Source organism: Budorcas taxicolor, chromosome 2 (assembly GCF_023091745.1).
Source record: "Budorcas taxicolor isolate Tak-1 chromosome 2, Takin1.1, whole genome shotgun sequence".
Lineage (NCBI taxonomy): Eukaryota > Metazoa > Chordata > Mammalia > Artiodactyla > Bovidae > Budorcas > Budorcas taxicolor.
In genome coordinates, this window is record NC_068911.1 from 165,477,917 (window position 1) to 165,497,442 (window position 19,526).

Genomic DNA, 19,526 nt, shown 5'->3' on the forward strand with positions numbered 1-19,526 from the left:
CCCCCACACCGCCTACCCCCACCTACGGGCTCCACCCCTTTTCGTCTCATCGACCCGCTCGACACTTGGCTGTTCCTGGCTGGTGGTAGGAGGAGAAGGGTGCAGGCGGATCAAGCCGAGCGACGAGTTCAGCTGATGCAACCTAACCTGGACCCGCGTGACAGTTTCCGGCACGCGGCGGCGGCGGCGGCAGCGACCGAGAAAGGGGCCCGGGTGCCGGGCTAACCGCTGGAGACAGCAGCGACAGAACCATGGGGGATTCTTTGAGCCCTGAAGAGAAGCTAAACCTTATCACCCGGAACCTGCAGGTCGGGCCTCGGGGTTGAAAGTGCGCGGTTGGGAACTGGGGGCCGGAGGTCCAAGTGATCCTTAGCACCTCTTACGGGGTCATAAGTGTATGGGACCCGGGATTCCGCGCCGAGGCAGCCCTGAGAGAGATTGCAGTCCTTGCTGCCGGTCGGTCAGTCAATCCATTACTACAGAAATCACAGTAATCTCACCTCCTGTGTGCCATTACTTGTGTTGAGCCAGGCTTTGAATCCACCCCACCCATCCTATTATGTGCCGGTCGCGGTGCTAAGGTGCTGGGGGGTACGTCAGGACCCTACCCTTCCAGAGCATGTCTGGAGGAAATCAGACGTTTGCAAGGACCCAGGATCCTGACATTTAATTAAGTCGAAACTAGTACTGAAAGGTGCTTTACGCGGAGATCTTTATTGAAAGGAAGTTAGGAGGAAGGCTGCGGAGAGTGTTCAGGGAAGGCTGAGAAATAACCTCTAAACTGTCCTGAGGGATACGGATCACCTCTTCACTTCAGCTATGTTTTGCTGGTTCCAGAAACTGCAGTAGTAAAAGTTAACCAGGATAATGGGAGTTAAAAATGCATCAGGTAGAGGGAACCCAGGTCAAGAGCCAGAGGGGAGAAAGAACTCTGTGGTTCTGAGAGAAGGCTAAATTGGCTGGAGTAGAGGAAGCAAAGTGCAGATCAAGCACTTAGAAAATATTTACATTGCTCATTCTCTCGACTCTCTCAGGTCTCTGTTGTCACATCATCTGTGGCCTTTATTTAAATAACAAACCCCTGCCACCAAAACTGCCTCATCCCTTACTCAGCCTCTTTTATTTTTTCTCCATAGACCTGATCACGATCTGACATATGGTACATCTTACTAGTTTATTTAGGAGGAGCAGGCAAGGACCAGGTCATGAGGGTGGTGTTGGCAATGTTTGACAGTGGGGTTTATTCTGAAGGAAGTAGCTTGCTTTTCTCTTTTTATAAGATACAATTCATGTACCATAAAATCCACCCTTTTAAAGTGTGTGGGTCAGTGGGTTTTGATGTAGTCACATGGTGTTCAGTTACCATCATTATTTAATTCCAGAGCATTTTCTTCATCAAAAATAGCCTGTACTCATTACTAATCACTGTTCATTCTTCGCTTCTCCCCAGACCTAGCAAACCACTAATCTCCTTTCTGTCTTTAATTTGCCTATTCTAGGCATTTCATATAAATGGAATCACAATATGTGGACTTTTATGTCTAACTTCTTTCACTAAGCTTAATGTTTTCATGTTTCATCCATGTTGTTACACTTACCGGAACTCTGTCCCTTATTACAGCTGAATAATATCCCATTATATGTTGGATTCCTGGATCGGAAAGATCCCCTGGAGAAGGGAATGGCAACCTACTCCAGTATTCTTGCCTGAAGAATTCCATGGACAGAGGTGCCTGGCAAGCTACAGTCCATGGGGTCACAAAGAGTTGGACACAATTGAGCGACTAATACTACTTTTATATGAATATACTACATTTTATTTCTGTTTGTCAGTTGATGGACCTTTGAGTCATTTTAACTCATAACTTGATCTTTTCTTTTGTCCACACCACACAGCATATGGGATTTTTTCCAACCAGATATTGAACCCGCGTCCCTTGCAGTGGAAACACGGAGTCTTAACCACTGAACCAGAGAAGTCCCATTCTCATAACTTCATCTTAACCAGAGATTCTTGCATGCTTCGCCTTAGCCAGATTCTTTGTTTCCTAGCCTCTCTCCATAAGGAGAGGTTAGGGAGAAACAACACACAAAGCTAGTAGCATTGATTTACTCAGGTTTTAAAGATTAAGTGATATGACCTTTCCTTGAGTAGTAAAAACTCCAAGTGTCCACATAGTCAGGGGCTTGAAGGATGCAGGATCAGCCTCCAACTAGCTTGGAACATACGATTTTAACAAGTACTGCTAATAGAAATTCAAACCAGCAAAAACAATTTTTGTCTTTCATGGCTTCCAATAGTTTTCCCAAACCATCACCTGAAGAAACACTAAAATCTCTTGTCACAGTATACTAGCCTATTGGGCTTCCCTTGTGGCTCAGCAGGTGAAGAATCTGCCTGCAGTGTGGGAGACCTGGGTTCAATCCCTGGGTTGGGAATATCCCCTGGAGAAGGGAAAGGCTAACCACTCCAGTATTCTGGCCTGGAGAATACAGTCCATGGAGTCGCGAAGAGTTGGACATGACTGAGCGACTTTCACTAGTCTAATAGGATTTTTCTAATATTGTCTTAGGGCAAAGGAAATTAAATAAACTATTTAAATGGCTAATGAGTTAATCAAATTTTGTTCTGAAGACCTCTCTGGCTTACTTTTGCGGTGTGGATTGAAGAAAACGGGTAGATTTGGGAGACCTGTTAAGCTATTACAGTTATCTTGGTGTGATCTAATGATGGCCAAGACTTTGTTGGTTGTGTAAAGGTGGAAAGAAGTAGGAGGACTTAAGAGCTGTTTCAGAGTAACTTTCGCAACTCAGTACTGTTTACTGCACTAGGGGTGAAACTGTAAATGAAAAAGATGCCTGGGAAGTGAAGGAGAAAGGTGAAAGCATGAGTTTAATTTTGAACACGTGATTGAATTAACTGGGTTGATAACAAGTACATGTTCTGTATAGGTGTGAGCAGGAGATTTGGTAGTTGCTAGGGAGACCTGGGAGAAGGTGATGGCAACCCACTCCAGTACTCTTGCCTGGAGAATCCCAGGGACGGGGGAGCCTGGTGGGCTGCCGTCTGTGGGGTCGCACAGAGTCGGACATGACTGAAGTGACTTAGCAGCAGCAGGGAGACCTGGGTTCAGTCCCTGAGTTGGGACGATTCCCCTGGAGGAGGGCATGGCAATCCACTCCAGTGTTCTTGCCTGGAGAATCCCCATGAACAGAGGAGCTTGGTGGGCTACAGTCCATGGGGTCACAAAGAGTCAGACACTGAGCGACTAAGCACAGCACACAGCACAGCTCATAGGTAGTAATTGAAGCAGCTGAAGAGGATCAGTTATGGAGAATGTAAAGGAGAAAGAGATAGGCCCTGAGGATTGCTAATATTTATATAATTAGGAAGACAAATAGCTGCAAAGAAATCTGAAGGACAGAAGCCAGAGAAGTAGGAGGAAAACTAAGAGTGAAATAGAGGAAACCCAAAGAGATTTCCATGAAGTGAGGACTAAAAAGTATTCATTCAATTCAGCAACTTGGAGGCCATCTATGATCTTAGCAAGAGCATTTTCAGTTGTGTGATGCTGTGTGGAATTCAGACTGGAATGGGAGGTAAGGAATGGAAAGCAGAAGAGACACCTTTCAAGAAACTGGCTGTGAAAGGAAGGAGCATGAGCTGAAGGTAATTGGAGGGAAGATAGGGTTAGGGACAGTCCCCGTTTCCCTAAAGTCACTGTCATTACACCAGAGTGGTACTAGCAAGAGCACCAGCTTCCTTTGGTTCTCACTCAACACTGAGAGCCTGGCTAGACCTCTCTGCTGGCTCTGAGTCTGGACTCTCAGTGAAATATAGCTTTGTTTTCCTTGTCACAGGATAAAGGATGAGCAGGTGGTGGTGGTCAGTTACTCAGTTGTGTCTGACTCTTTGGGACCCCATAGACTGCAGCATGCCAGGCTTCCCTGTCTTCACTATCTCCCAGAGTTTGCTCAAAGTCATGTCCTTTGAGTCAGTGATGCCATCCAGCTATCTCCTCTTCTGTCGCCCCCTTCTCCTCCTGCCCTCAATCTTTCCCAGCATCAGGGTCTTTTCCAGGAATTGGCTCTTCAAATCAGGTGGCAAAGGATTGGAGTTTCAGTATCAGTCCTTCCAATGAATACTCAGGATTGATTTCCTTTAGGATTGACTGGATCTCATTGCTGTATAAGGGACTCTGAAGAGTCTTTAGCACCACAGTTTGAAAGCCTCAATTCTTCGGTACTCAGCCTTCCTTATGGTCTGATTCTCATGTTTGTATATGACTGCTGGAAAAGCCATAGCTTAGACTATGTCAGCGAAGTGATGTCTCTGCTTTTTAGTATGCAGTCTAGGTTTGTCATAGCTTTTCTTCCAAGGAGCATCTTTTAATTTCATGGCTGCAGTCACTGCAGTGATTTTGGAGCCCAAGGAAACAAAGTCTGTCACTGTTTCCATTTTTTCCCCATCTATTCGCCATGAAGTAGTGGGACCGGACGACTGAAGCGACTTAGTCCCGGCAGCAGCAGTGGGCCCGGATGCCATGATCTTCGTTTTTTGAATGTTGAGTTTTAAGCCAGCGTTTTCACTCTTCTTTCACCTTCATCAAGAGGGTGAAGTTCCCTTTAGTTCCTCTTTGCCTTCTGCCATTAGCGGGGTATAATCTGCAAACCTAAGGTTATTGGTTGAGTGAGGTGGGACACCGCCATTAAAGCAGCTCTTCTGCTTCCACTATAGGAGGTTCTCGGGGAAGAGAAGCTGAAGGAGATATTGAAGGAACGGGAACTTAAAGTTTACTGGGGGACAGCAACTACAGGCAAGCCACATGTGGCTTACTTTGTGCCCATGTCTAAGATCGCAGACTTCCTGAAAGCAGGATGTGAGGTAAGAACTAATATTATAAACTGAGCAGTTGTCCTTGAGCAACAGCCAAAAGAGAGACTTACTCGCTTGTTTGGAGGTACTTGAACAAATTCACATTATCTTTTCTGTCCAGGTAACAATTCTGTTTGCGGACCTGCACGCATACCTGGATAACATGAAGGCTCCATGGGAACTTCTAGAACTTCGAACCAGCTATTACGAGAATGTGATCAAGGCAATGCTGGAGAGCATTGGGGTGCCCTTGGAGAAGCTCAAGTTCATCAAAGGCACTGATTACCAGCTCAGCAAGTAAGTGCTCCACCCTCCTCATGGGTCTGGTGCTTCTAGCTAGTTACAGGCCTGGGGAGTCAGGGCACTCTAAATTTGGATTCGAAGATATTGGGCTCTCCTTGTTAAGAACCATTAAAGATTGTATATACTTTGTCCTTTTAATTCATCTATCAAAAATCTACTGGCTGGTAAATGCCTAGGTACCATACTATTTGCTGGGAATATAAAAGTCACCACAACAAAGTCCTTGGCCTTGTAGACCTCACAGCATATGGAAAAGTGGCAGCCTCCCTTTCTCCTTCCAGACTCAGCAAATAGTAATAAAAGAAATGTGAAGAAAAAATCATATTTGTAACATCAGCATTCATATAATTTTTTGCTCTAATTTTTTAAAAATTATTTGTTTATTAGGCTTTGCCAGGTCTTAGTTGCAGCATGCAGGATCTTTAGTTGTGGCATGCCGGATTCAGTTCCCCGATCAGGAATCGAACCCAGGTCCCTCCATTGGGATTACGGAGTCTCAGCCACTGGACCACCAGGAAACTCCCTGTGCCCTAATTTTTTAGCTTCCAGTTTCCTAAGTAATCCTCCCTGCCCACTGCCTCTTTCAAATAAGCCATGTATCTCTATAAAGGTCACTTTTACATTTAAACCCTTAGACCAACTTTTTAAAAGGTAAGCATTGTTCTATCCTATTTCATAGATAAGGAAATGGATTCAGATTTGACTTTCCCAAGTTCATGCAAGCTAGTAAGTGTAAGGGCCATGATGTGAACTCAGATCTATTGCTTAAGAGTTTTAAATAAAGCGTATACCTCAGAGATATTGCAGGTTTGGTTCTAGACCACCTCAATAAAGGGAATGTCACAGTAAAGTGAGTTGCATGAATATTTTGATTTCCTAGTGCATATAAAAATATGTGAAAATATGTGTTGGACTTCCCTGGTGGTCCAGCGGTTAATACTCCCTGCTTCCACTACAGGGGGCTTGGGTTTGATCCCTGGTCAGGGAAGTTCTGAATGCTGCAACTAAGTGTGGACAAAAATAATAAGTAAATAAAAGTTGTGTTAAGTGTGCAATAGCATTATGTCTAAAAAAGCAGTGTGTGTGCCTTAATTTAAAAATACTGTGTTGTTAAAAAATGCTAACCATCATCTGAGCCTTTGGTGAGTCATAATCTTTTTGCTGGTGGAGGGTCTCTCCTCAGTGGTGATGACTGGCAACCAATCAGGGTGGTGGTTGCCAAAGGTTGGGATGACTGCGGCAATTTCTTAAGACAACAGTGGAGTTTGTCACATCAATTAACTCTTTCACAAACAATTTCTCTGTGATTTGTGATGCCTTGTGATAGCATTTTACGCACAGTAGAACTTCTTTCAAAGTCGGAATTAGTCCTCTCGAACCCTGCCACTGCTTTATCAACTAAGTTGATATAATATTCTAAATCTTTGGTTGTCTTTTCAACAGTCTCCATTGCATCTCCACCAGGAATAGCTTCTATCTCAAGAATCCACTTTCTCTGCTCATCCATAAGAAGCAACTCCTCGTCCATTTAAGTTTTATCATGAGATTGCAGCAGTTTGGGCTCCACTTCTAATTCTAGTTCTCTTGCTCTTTCCATTATATCTGCAGTTATTTCCTTAACTAAAGTTTTGAACCCTTCACTTCCACCTGTGAAAATTGGAAGGACTTTCTTCCAAATCCTTGTAATGTTGATATTTTGCCCACTTCCCATGAATGACAAATTTTGTTGCATTTCTAAAATTATGAGACTTTAATGTTGAAATTACTGTTTGAGCCACAGACTGCAGAATGGATATTGTGGTAGCAGGCATGAAAATAACATCAATCTCATGGTACACCTCAGTCAGAGCTCTTGGATGACCAGATGTATTGTCAATGAGCAGTAATGTTTTGAAAAGAATCTTTTTCTGAGTTGTTGTTGTTCATTGTGTCCCACTCTTTGTGACCCCACGGACTGCAGCATGCCAGGCTTCCCTCTCCTTCACCATCTCCCAGAGCTTGCTCAAACTCATGTCCATTGAATCGGTGATACCATCCTACCATCCAAGTATCTCGTCTTCTGTCGTCCCCTACTCCTCCTGCCTCAGTTTCTCTTAGTTCTTCACATCAGGTGGCTAAAGAATGGAGCTTCAGCTTCAGCATCAGTCCTTCCAGTGAGTATTCAAGACTGATTTCCTTTAGGCTTGACTGGTTTGATCTCCTTGCAGTCCAAGGGACTCTCAGGAGTCTTCTCCAACACCACGGTTCAAAAGCCTCAATTCTTCAGAGCCCAGCCTTCTTTATGGTCCAGCTCTCACATCCATACATGACTATTGGAAAAACCATGGCTTTGACCATACAGACCTTTGTCTACAAAATAACGTCCGTGCTTTTTAATATGCTGCCTAGGTTCGCCATAGCTTTTCTTCCAAGGAGCAAGCGTCTTTTAATTTCATGGCTGCAGTCACCATCTGCAGTGATTTTGGAGCCCAAGAAAATAAAGTCCGTCATTATCTCCCCATTTGCCATGAAATGGTGGGACCGGATGCCATGACCTTGGCTTTTTGAATGTTGAGTTTTAAGCCAGCTTTTTCACTCTCCTCTTTCACCTTCATCAAGAAGCTCTTCAGTTTGTCTTCACTTTCTACCATAAGGATGGTGTGGGCTTAAAATATTCAGTAAACCATGTTGTAAACAGATGTGCTTTCATCCGGGTTTTGTTGTTCCATTTATAGAGCACAGACAAAATAGATTTAACATAATTCTGAAGGGCCTTGGATTGTTGAAATGATGAATGAGCACTAGCTTCAACGTAAAATTGCTAGCTGTATCCCCCCTAACAAGACAGTCAGCTTGTCCTTGAAGCTTTGCAGTCTGGCACTGACTTTTCTCTAGCTATGAAAGTCCTAGATGGCATCTTCTTCCAATATAAGGTGTTTTGTCTACGCTGAAAACCTGTTGTTTGATGGAGGCACCTTCATTAATTTTCTTAGCTAGGTCTTCTAGATGACTTGCTGCAGCTTCTGTATCAGCACCTGCTTCTTCACCTTGCACTTTAATGTTATGGCTTCTTTTCTCTTAAACCTCATGAAGTCTGAAGTTAGCAAAACCCCTATTGCTGTTACTATCACAAAAAAATTATAGTTTGATGAAGGCTCAGATGATGGTTAGCATTTTTTAGCATGTATTTACTAAGGCATGTACATTTTATTTTTCGGGTATGTAGAATTTTTAGGCATAATGCTATTGCACACTTAATAGAATGCTGCTGCTGCTAAGTTGCTTCCGTCGTGTCCGACTCTGTGCGACCCCATAGACGGCAGCCCACCAGGCTCCCCTGTCCCTGGGATTCTCCAGGCAAGAACACTGGAGTGGGTTGCCATTGTCTTCTCCAGTGCATGAAAATGAAAAGTGAAAGTGAAGTCACTCAGTCGTGTCCGACTCTTAGCGACCCCATGGACTGCAGCCTACTAGGCTCCTCCGTCAGCATAGTGTAAATATAACTTGAATATGCACTCAGTTCAGTTCAGTTCAGTCACTCAGTCATGTCCGACTCTTTGTGACCCCAGGAATCACAGCACGCCAGGCCTCCCTGTCCATCACCAACTCCCAGAGTTCACTCAAACTCAGTCCATTGGGTTGGTGATGCCATCCAGCCATCTCTTCCTCTGTCGTCCCCTTTTCCTCCTGCCCCCAATCCCTCCCAGCATCAGAGTCTTCTCCAATGAGTCAACTCTTGGCATGAGGTGGCCAAAGCGTTGGAGTTTCAGCTTTAGCATCATTCCTTCCAAAGAACACCCAGGGCTGATCTCTTTTAGAATGGACTGGTTGGATCTCCTTGCAGTCCAAGGGACTCTCAAGAGTCTTCTCCAACACCACAGTTCAAAAGCATCAATTCTTTGGTGCTCAGCTTTCTTCACAGTCCAACTCTCGCATCCATACATGACCACTGGAAAAACCATAGCCTTGACTAGACAGACCTTTGTTGGCAAAGTAATGTCTCTGCTTTTCAATATGCACTAGGGAACCAAAGCTTTATATGACTGACTTTATTGCAATATTCATTCCCTTGTGGTCATCTGGAACTGAACCCACAGTATCCCCAAGATATGCCTGTAACATGAAAGATCACGTATGACAATAATGAAGAAGTTTGAAATATTGCAAGAGTTAACCAAAATGCGACACAGACATGAAAGGAACAAACACTGTTGGAAAAATGGCACCAATAGACTTGCTTCATGCACAGAACGGTTGCCACAGAGGAAACCCTTCGATTTTTAACAAATACCATATCTGAGGCACAATAAAGTAAAGTGCAGTAAAATGAGGTCTGCCTGTACTAGAAAATTCACCTAGAATGCAGCTCAGAGATGAACAAAAAAGCTTTAAGCATGCTTAAGTTATAGATAAGAACTTTTGTTTCCAGCAATCTGACAGACTAGGTACTCTGATTAACCTTCCTGCTGAAAAGTGTTTTTTTTAATGCTGGATAAGATATTTTTTAAGGCTTCTAATTGCTCGAATATGGGCTTCCCTCGTAGCTCAGACAATAAAAAAATCTGCCTGCAAGGCAGGAGACCCGGATTCAATCCCTGAGTTGGGAAGATCCCCTGGAAAAGGGAATGGCTACCCAGTATTCTTTTTTTTTTAATCACAATTTAATCTGGTAACAAGAGACGTCCATGCATGTGTGTGTGCAAAGTCACTTCAGTCGTGTTCGACTATTTTCAACCCCATGGACTGTAGCCTGCCAGGCTCCTACCTCCGTGGGATTCTCCAGGCAAGAATACTGCAGCAGGTTGCCATTTCCTTCTCCAGGGGATCTTCCCAACCCAGGGATCGAACCTGGGTCTCCTGCTTTAGCAGGCAGGTTCTTTACCACTAGCACCACCTGGGAAGCCCCAACTCTGGTATTCAGTCAGTCCATGGTGTCTCAGAGAGACACAGCTGAGCAACGAACGCACGTGTTCAACTCAGTCGAGAATCCTCAGTGGTCAGGAATACTCAGTGGCCGGGAACCAAGTGAAGGTGGGAGTACAAAGAGGTTTATATTCAGTTAATCTAAGATGTATTTTAAATGCTGCTGATTAATCTAATGTGCCTTAATTTTTAATAGTCATCTAGGTTTCAGAGGTGCTAAATGTTTAAATAAATGTCTTAAAATCTATAAAAGATGATAAGAGGAACACTGAAGACTACACGTACCTTGAGGAAACTCCTTGAATTGTATGTACTTGAATTGTAGTTTTCATGGCCTCACAGACCACAGTGGGAAAAAAGGGAAAGGTAAAACTAGAGCCAAGAGGCACAATATTTAAACGAAAAACCAAGTCAGAGGGAAGGAAGTTGTTGATGAAACCATGTAAGGACAATTAAAAGACATGAATTTCCAGACTGAAAGGGCTCATTGAGTGCCTGATACAATGAATGAAAATAAACCTACACTGAAGTGCCGTATTTTGAAATTTTAAAGCACTGGGAACAAAAAAGTATGTGCAGATTTCCAAGGAGACAGAAGTCACATACAAAATAACAGCAGTCATAATGGTTCTGCACTTCTCCAAAGGAACACTGAAAACTAAAAGGGGATGAAACAGAGCCATTAAAATTCTGAAGGAAAGGAATTTCCATCCTAAAAATCTGTACCTACACAAACCACCATTCAAGTGTAAGGGCAAAATATCTGAAAATATTTATTGAAAAAAATTATTTTCAAGTTTTTGTTTGCCATTTGTATTTCCTTTTCTGTCCGTCAGGTGTCTATGCAAGTGTCTTGGCCCATTTTTTTTTTCACTTTTTTTTATAAAGTTCCTTGTGTTTTCTAGATGCCAAGTCCTTTGTCATTTATATAGCATGGAGATAGGATAAACAACTGGAACAGAATAAACATAAACAACTGAAAGAGTGTTCAGAAATAGATCCTCACAAATATGGAAACTCGATATGTGACAGAGCTGGAAGTACAGGTCAGCAGAGCAAGAATAAACTTTTTAAGAAAAAAATGATGCAGAGATTTTTAGCTGTCCATATTGGGGGAGAAAATGATCCCTTCATTCCAAGTGGATTAAAGATTTAACTGTTAAGGCCAAACTATAAAACATTTAAAAGACTACATAGAGTAAGACTGTCCTCTGATTGTGGGTTAGGGAGAATTAAACAAGACATACCAAAAACACAAATCACAGGAAAAGATTGATGGATTCACCTTTACTAGAATCAAAACCTCCACTACATCAAAAGTAAGATAAAAAGACAAGCCACCTACTAGGAGAAGACATTTATAACATATATAAGTGGCAAAGGAGTATTATATGTCAAAAACTGCAAAACCAGTTGTCAGAAATTGGGCTTCGCTTGTACTCCAGTGGTTAAGTGTCTCGCTGCCAATGCAAAGGACATTAGCTTGATCCCTGGTCCAGGAAGATTCCACATGCCTCGGGGTATCTAAGCCTATGCACCATGACTACTGAGCCTGAACACTCTAGGGCCCTTGAGCCACGAGTACTGAAACCCAAGCTCCCTAGAGCCTGCAAGCTGCAACAAGAAAAACCACTGCAATGAGCAGCCCACGCTCCACTAGGGAAAGCCCACAAGCGGCAGCAAAGACCCAGTGCAACCAGAAATAAGTAATTTTTTAATATAAATAAATAATATTTTAATGGCAAAACTTTATTAAGTAATAAAATGGATTAAAAGCCACTTTGGAAAATAGTTTGACATTATCTTGAACTGAAGTTCAAGATGCAAATCCCTTGTCACACAGAAATTCTAGTCCTAAGCATATATAAAGGAACTTGCACATATGTACCAGGATACATGTGTAAGAATATTTATAGCACATTGTTTAGAGATAGAAACATACTATAAGACAAGACAGAAATAAAAAAGTTCAGGCTAATGGTTACTCTGGAGAAGGAAGAAGTAGGATTGTGGAGGAGTGCACAGGAGCCTGAGAAGTAATTAAGTCTTTTTTTTTTTTCGGCTATACATGTGGGATCTAAGTTCCTCAACCAGGGATAGAACCTGGTTGTGGAGTCTTAACCTGGAAGTGTGGAGTTTTAACCACTGGACCACCAAGGAATTCCCTAGGTCCCTTTTCTTAAACTGAGTGATGGGCAAGCTAGTCATAATATTGTTCATTATTCCTTACATGTATATAAGTTTAAAAAAAAAAAAGACATGACGATAGACTGAGAAATTCTGGCGTTTATTTAATAGGCATCCAGAAGAAGAAAGTAGAGGGGTATGGCGGAGAAGCCCTGTTTTAGGACTTAAGCAAAGAGAAAGATTAAAGATTAACTTAAATCCATTTTTAAAAAGGAAAAATATAAAAATTAAGTCGTATTTTCAGGAGAGGATGGACTGCTTACACTTAGAAACTAGCAGGCAGAGGTGGTCGGATGGCATCACCGACTCGATGGACTTGAGTTTGCGCAAGCTCCGGGAGTTGTTGAAGGACAGGGAAGCCTGGCGTGCTGCAGTCCACGGGGTCGCAGAGTCAGACACAACTGAGCGACTGAACTGAACTGATTCTTTCTGAATGTCTTAAGATCAGGAGAGTGAATTAGCAACACACTTTTAGGGTTGCATTGAGACCTGGGCCCCGTCTTCGAGCTGTCTCCTCTTGTCTCCTCTCAGAGAGTACACGCTGGATGTCTACCGCCTGTCTTCCGTGGTCACACAGCACGATGCCAAGAAAGCTGGAGCTGAGGTGGTAAAGCAAGTGGAGCACCCTCTGCTGAGTGGCCTGCTGTACCCAGGGCTGCAGGTATGGGAGGGATGGAGTCACCTATGACCTTTTCTGCTCTGATCCCAACTACTAGTCACAAACCTCTCTCTCAGCCCCAGTTAGACCAGTGTCCTGGCTGTTCCTTCACCTTGCCAGAGGCCTTCCTTCCCCCCACAACCCCTCCCCCAGACTTCTGGACCACTCTGACTTTTTCCCCTACCTCTCTGTCCTTTAAAACGCTTCTCATCTCACATAGCTTCTTTACAGTAATCACGATCCCTTAATTGAAGAACATTAATTTCAGAGTGATGAGTGAAAATAAATTTTAGGCATGATCTTGTTTCCCATTAAGCAAAACAAACATCATATTTCATGTGTGTGCATTTTTGTATGAGCACGGAGAAAACATGGAAAAATTCAAACCAAGCTATTGATACTGGTTATTAGCTCAGGAAGGTGGGATGAAAATGTCGATAGACTTTTCTTTTCCCTTGTATATTTCTCTAATGTTTGATATAAGAAAATCAAGTCATACAAACTACTGTATATAAAATAAACAAGGTCCTACTCTAGCCCAGGGAACTATATTCAATATCTAGTAATAAACTATAATGGAAAAGAATCTAAGAAAGAATATATGTATATATACGTAAAACTGAATCACTTTGCTATATGTCAGAAACTAATATACATTGTAAATCAACTAAACTTTAATGAAATACATTAAAATTGTAAAAATAGATAATTTTTTTTAGACTTGAAAGAAAATCAAGTCTTCTCTTGTTCAGGAACTCTTGATCTGTACTGTCCGTTACGGTGGGCTCTTGTCATAGTCATATGTGGCTACTGAAGTAATTAAAATTCTAGTTTTCCAGTTCTACTGGCTATATTTTAGGTTGCTCACAATTCACATGTGGCTAGAGGCTAACCTGTTGGACAGCACAGGTGTGGAACATATTCACCCTCACCAAAAGTTCTGTTAGACAGTGCTGTTCTGCGTCCTGTTTGCTTACCTTTCTCTTCCTCTCCTTCCTCTTCCCCCCACATCCAATCGGACACTAAATTTTATTAATCCTACTTCTTGAAAATCTCCTGAATTCATTCTTGCTCTACATCCCCACCAACTTGAAAGTGAAAGTCAGTCCGTCGTATCTGACTCTTTGCGACTCTGTGGACTATACAGCCCATGGAATTCTCCAGGGCAGAATACTGAAGTAGATAGCCTTTCCCTTCTCCAGGGGATCTTCCCAACCCAGGGATCAAACCCAGGTCTCCTGCGTTGCAGGCGGATTCTTTATCAGCTGAGCCGCAAGGGAAGCCCCCTCACCAACTTCGTTCATTGTTATTTCTTACCTGGACTCTCACAGCAGCTTTCTAGCTGTTCTTTGTCTTCAGCCCTCAGGCCACAGCTCTGCATTCTGCCGTCTCACTGGTGAGATTTTCTGTAGTACATGAATTGTGCTTCTTCTCTCCTTAAAATCTTTCAGTGGCCAGGATGATGCTAGGTAGCCTCACATGACATTCAGTGTCCTGACCAACTTTTCTAACCTCATCACTCACCACTTCCCACATGCCTTGGAGTTTATGCTTTTTCAGACTGACTTAGTCATAGTTTCCCTAAATATTTCACACCCCTGTGCCTTTCACATTCTGTTTCCTCTCCTTGGTGAAAAACATCTATATGTTCTTCAGAAACAATCTCAGCCCACAGTCTGATTCTAGGAAGCCTTCACCACCACTAGGCTGAACAGATAGAGATAAACATTTCTTTGTGTTAACATGTTCCTTAAATGAACATGTAAGTTAGCCCTTGGCATGCTGTATTGAAATGACCTGTTTATGTGTCTTTCCCCCCAGCTAGTTAATTGACTTCATGAAGGCAGAATATGGGTCTCGGTCTGACTCACATCCACAGGGTTGGCACTAGGCCTGGCATGTAATAAGTGATAGTAACTGTTTATTTACTAATTCAGTCTTGCCCCTTTTTTCTGCGCTTTCACAGCACTTGCTTCTTAATGCCAGTTATTTGACACTTGTCGCAGGCTGCCTTATTAATTGGGTACCTTTGATGTGAGTATCAGTTCAGTTCAGTTGCTCAGTCGTGTCTGACTCTTTGCGACCCCATGAATCACAGCACTCCAGGCCTCCCTGTCCATCACCAACTCCCAGAATACACTCAGACTCAGGTCCATCGAGTCGGTGATGCCATCCAGCCATCTCATCCTCTGTTGTCCCCTTTTCTTCCTGCCCCCAATCCCTCCCAGCATCAGAGTCTTTTCCAGTGAGTCAGTTCTTCACATGAAGTGGCCAAAGTACTGGAGTTTCAGCTTTAGCATCATTCCTTCCAAAGAACACCCACGGCTGATCGCCTTTAGAATGGACTGGTTGGATCTCCTTGCAGTCCAAGGGTCTCTCAGTACTCTTCTCCAACACCACAGTTCAAAAGCATCCATTTTTGCTCAGCTTTCTTCACTGTCCAACTCTCACATCCATACATGACCACTGTAAAAACCATAGCCTTGACTAGACGGACCTTTGTTGGCAAAGTAATGTCTCTGCTTTTCAGTATGCTATGTAGGTTGGCCATAACTTTCCTTCCAAAGAGTAAGCGTCTTTTATATAGTTTCGTCTTTTTCCTTTCCTTCCCTTCCCTACAGGATCGTGAGCTTCCTGAGAGCAGAGACTCTTCTTATTTTTTTACCCTGTAGTATCCACATGGAGTGGAGTTCACAGCAGGCACTCAGCAAGTGTGTGTCCAGCTCTTGAAGCCAGCAGGAAGACTGAGTGCTGCTTATTTGCTGCCTGGTTTACTTTCTGAAAGTTCTAATGGTTTTCAAAAGTTTCTGATTTCTTAGACCCATGTAGAAGAAATACAGTAGGAGTTCATGCTCGCGTGTTTCTTCCCACAGGCCTTGGATGAAGAATATTTGCAAGTGGATGCCCAGTTTGGAGGTGTTGATCAGAGAAAGATTTTCACCTTTGCGGAGAAGGTTAGCGTCCTCTTTCTTGTCTTTTTGCTTTTGAGTCGCAGAGGTATACATTAGAGTTTCTTTCTTTGTTTCTCTTTATTTTGTTTTATGTTTTTATCTGGGTCGGGTCTCAGCTGTAGCTTGTGGGATCTTCGTTGCAGTGTGCAGGCTCCAGAGCACGTGGGCTCTCTGGTTGTGGCATGTGGGCTCAGTGGTTGCATCTCACAGGCTTATTTGCCCTGCAGCATGTGGGATCTTGGTTTCCCAATTAGGGATCAAACCCACCTGCCGCATTGGAAGGCAAATTCTTAACCTCTGGAACACCAGAGAAGTCCACATAGAGTTTCTTAGATGTGCCAGTCCCCGCAATCATATGGTATGGTAGGTATTATTCTCCTTATTTTGCAGATAAGAAAACTGAGCACAGAGAATAAAAAAGCTGTCCAGTATCACACAGTTAGTGACTGAGCAGGAACTAGCGTTCAGGTCTATCTGACTAACAAGCCTGTACTCTTGCTGCCACCAAGAAGCTGCCCTCAGGCCTGCTGGATTTTCTTCTTCTTCTTCTATTCACCACCCCCCACCTTTTTTTTTTTTTTTTTTTTGCTTCTTGCCTAATAGCTCGTTTCCAGGGAAAGGCACCACCAGATAGAACTATTGTTCTTTCCCAGAGCATTTGGTCCATATTTCTCTGAATCTTACATAAACCACTCCTCTCTGCAATGAGGTTTAACGGGGTTTAGAAGAGGAAATCAGCACAAACCCCTAATAGTTCTTTTCTGGGAAATAACTTGAATAAGTTGAAAAGGGCTTTTGAGAAGTGGTTGGTATTTTTGAAAGCTTCTCAAAACCTCATGTTGGCAAGGGAGTACAGAAAATACTGCCAGTGAAAATGTAAATTCCGGATGGGTGATTTGATGCCTCTGAAATGTTTCTACACTTTGTCCTAATAATAATTACACAAATTATTTCCTCAGGAAATAATTTTTAAAGTGTAGCTTGGTTGGAGTAGCGAGAGGGGGGGAATGTATAGCTGGGAGTTCCCTGGTGGTTAGGATTTGGCACTTCCACTGCTGGGGCCCAGGTTTAATCCCTGGTTGGGGAACTGAGATCGTGCAAGCCATGCTGAGTGGCCAGAATTCTAAAATTTTTTATTAAAGAAATAAAAGTGCAACTTGAGTTCTGTATGGAAGTATTTATCATGTTATCAATTTAAAGCCCACTCCCGTATTCTTGCCTGGACAATTCCATGTACAGAGGACCTTGGTGGGCTACAGTCCATGAGGTTGGAAAGAGTCGGACACTACTGAGCGCACACACCACAATTTAGAGCACAACTTAGAAATAAATTAGTATTCAGTGGCAGGGGATTAGTTAAATACATTAAGATAAATCCTCCAGTGGGATATAATATAACATTTTTAAAAATAGTTTATTTATTTATTTATTTGACTGCGCTGGGTCTTAGCTACAGCATGTGGGGTCTAGTTCCCTGACTAGGGATTGAACCTGGGTCTTCTGAATTGGGAGTGTACTGTCTCAGCCGCTAGACCACCAAGGAAGTCCCTATATAACATTTTTTAAATGGTTTTTGGATATATTTAATAAATGGGGAAATGTTTACAAGTGTAAGGTTTTTACAGTTATTGAGGTATTTTCTATTCCATTTTATCTCTTAAATTTTTTTTAAAGAAGAAAAAGGGGTTTTAATTGTAGCAAAATACAAAACAAAGCAGTGTTATAGTAACTAGTACATGTAAGTATGCAAGGCACTTAGCATAGAAACAACAAGAAGTCTTATCCTTGTAAAGAAATTATATATATGTATATATATGTGTATATATATATATATATATATATATAGAGAGAGAGAGAGAGAGAGAGAGAGAAAGAAAGAGAGGGAGAGAGAGAGTCCCCTGGAGGAAGGCATGGAAGCCCACTCCAGTCTTCTTGCCTGGAGAATCCCATAGACAGATGAGCCTGGCGGGCTACAGGCCATGGAGTCACAAAGAGTCGGAAACAACTGAAGCAACTTAGCAGCAGCAGCAGCAGCAGCAGCATGCATATATATACACACACACACACAATAAATTAGCATATTGTTAGAAGTCAGTCATGTAAAAAATAGATGTGTGTGTGTGTGTATACAAATATATATTTTCTCTCTAAGAATATTTTTTTCTTCTCCTTGACTTTTTTTCTTAATATATATGTATTTTTAATATATATATTTTATGAAGTATAGTTGGCTTACTTTTTAATTGAACCTTTTATTATTCTAACAGATACAGCTGATGGCCTGTTTTTGTATGACTTAGAAGCTTTAAGAACGGTTTTTGTATTTTTTCTTAGGGTTGTAAAAAAATGAAAAAAGATATGCAATAGAGACTATATATCACCCAGCAAGCCTAAAATATTTACTATCTGACCTTTTACAGAAAAGTTTTGCCCAGCCCTGTCCTAGAGATTGCATGTCTTTGTAATTCATAATAGTTAGATGCTTTTACCACTTCCCAACAATGCAAGAACCTACAACAGTTTTACCTTATTTAATGCCCTCCTGCCCTTTGTGCTGTTGTCATATATTTTAGTTTTACGTATATTTTAAATCCCAAAGACCTGTTTATAATGGTTTTCTAAGCAGTCAATTTTCATGTATATTTACCACCGCTTACCCTTCCTGATGGGCTTCCCTGGTGGCTTAGCCAGGTAAAGAACCCACCTGCCAATGCAGGAGACACTGGCTTGATCCCTGGGTCACAAAGATCCCCTGGAGAAGGAAATGGCAACCCTCTTCAGTATTCTTGCCTGGGAAGTCCCATGAACAGAGGCGCTTGATGGGCTACAGTCCTCGGGGTCCTGAAAGTCAGACATGACTTAGCGACTAAACAACCACCATCACCCTTTCTGATACTATTGATTCCTTCTTTCAGTTTTGTGCTTCCATCCGAGATTAGTTTCCTTCAGCCTGAAGCTTCCTTTGTGTTTTGTGTCTGCAGTGCAGGTGTCAGTAAGGAGTTCTTACAGCTTTCTTTTTATCTGAGAACATCAATTTTTTTTTTAACTGTCTTTTTTAGTTGTTTGGTAGGTTTTTAAAGAATATTTATTTATTTGGCTGTATTGGGTCTTGTGGGCCTCCCTGGTGGCTCAGCAGTAAAGAATCTGCCTGTAATACAGAAGACGCAGGTTCAGTCCCTGGGTCAGGAAGTTTCCCTGGAGGAGGGCATGGCAGCCCACTTCAGTACTCTTGCCTGGAGAATCCCATGGACTGAGGGCGGAGCCTGGCAAGCTACAGTCCATAGGACTGGAAAGAGTTGAACATGACTGCAGTGACTAAGCATGCACACATGCACACTGGGTCTCAGTTTAAACATGTGGATCTTTGCTGTGGTAGGTGGGCTCAGTAGTTATGCCCCGGGGCATGCGGGACATTGGTTTTCCATCCAGAGTTTTAACTCTGAGCTTGTATCCCCTTTTTTGTTCCTCTGTGTTTTAGCTGAATATTACCTGTTGACTTTTCTTCATGTTCATTAATCCTGTCTTTTGTTGAATCCATCCACTATTGTACTGTGCCATTTTAGAACTTCCATTTGTTTGTGTTTTTTTTAATAGATGCCAGTTCTTTTTTATATTTCTCCATCTTTTATCCATTTCATTCATCTTTTCC

At 42.4% G+C, this 19,526-nt stretch overlaps 2 protein-coding genes across 3 annotated transcripts in view; one reads left to right on the forward strand and one right to left on the reverse strand.

Moving 5' to 3' along the window:
- The window catches only part of S100PBP (S100P binding protein), a 45,687-nt gene extending 31,377 nt beyond the window's left edge, over positions 1–14,310 (reverse strand). Inside the window, exon 1 of the mRNA XM_052635639.1 lies at positions 14,244–14,310. The gene's annotated coding sequence lies outside the window, so the exon portion shown is untranslated. The remainder of the gene's footprint in view (positions 1–14,243) is intronic.
- The window catches only part of YARS1 (tyrosyl-tRNA synthetase 1), a 31,893-nt gene continuing 12,508 nt past the window's right edge, over positions 142–19,526 (forward strand). The window contains exons 1-5 of one of the 2 annotated variants that reach the window (XM_052635632.1): positions 143–308; positions 4,739–4,885; positions 4,998–5,173; positions 12,800–12,929; positions 15,800–15,880. In XM_052635632.1, the coding sequence (XP_052491592.1) occupies positions 252–308; positions 4,739–4,885; positions 4,998–5,173; positions 12,800–12,929; positions 15,800–15,880 (591 nt within the window). In that variant the 5' untranslated portion in view covers positions 143–251. Of the gene's footprint in view, positions 309–4,738; positions 4,886–4,997; positions 5,174–12,799; positions 12,930–15,799; positions 15,881–19,526 lie in introns of both variants that reach the window. The other variant, XM_052635633.1, reaches the window with a different exon arrangement.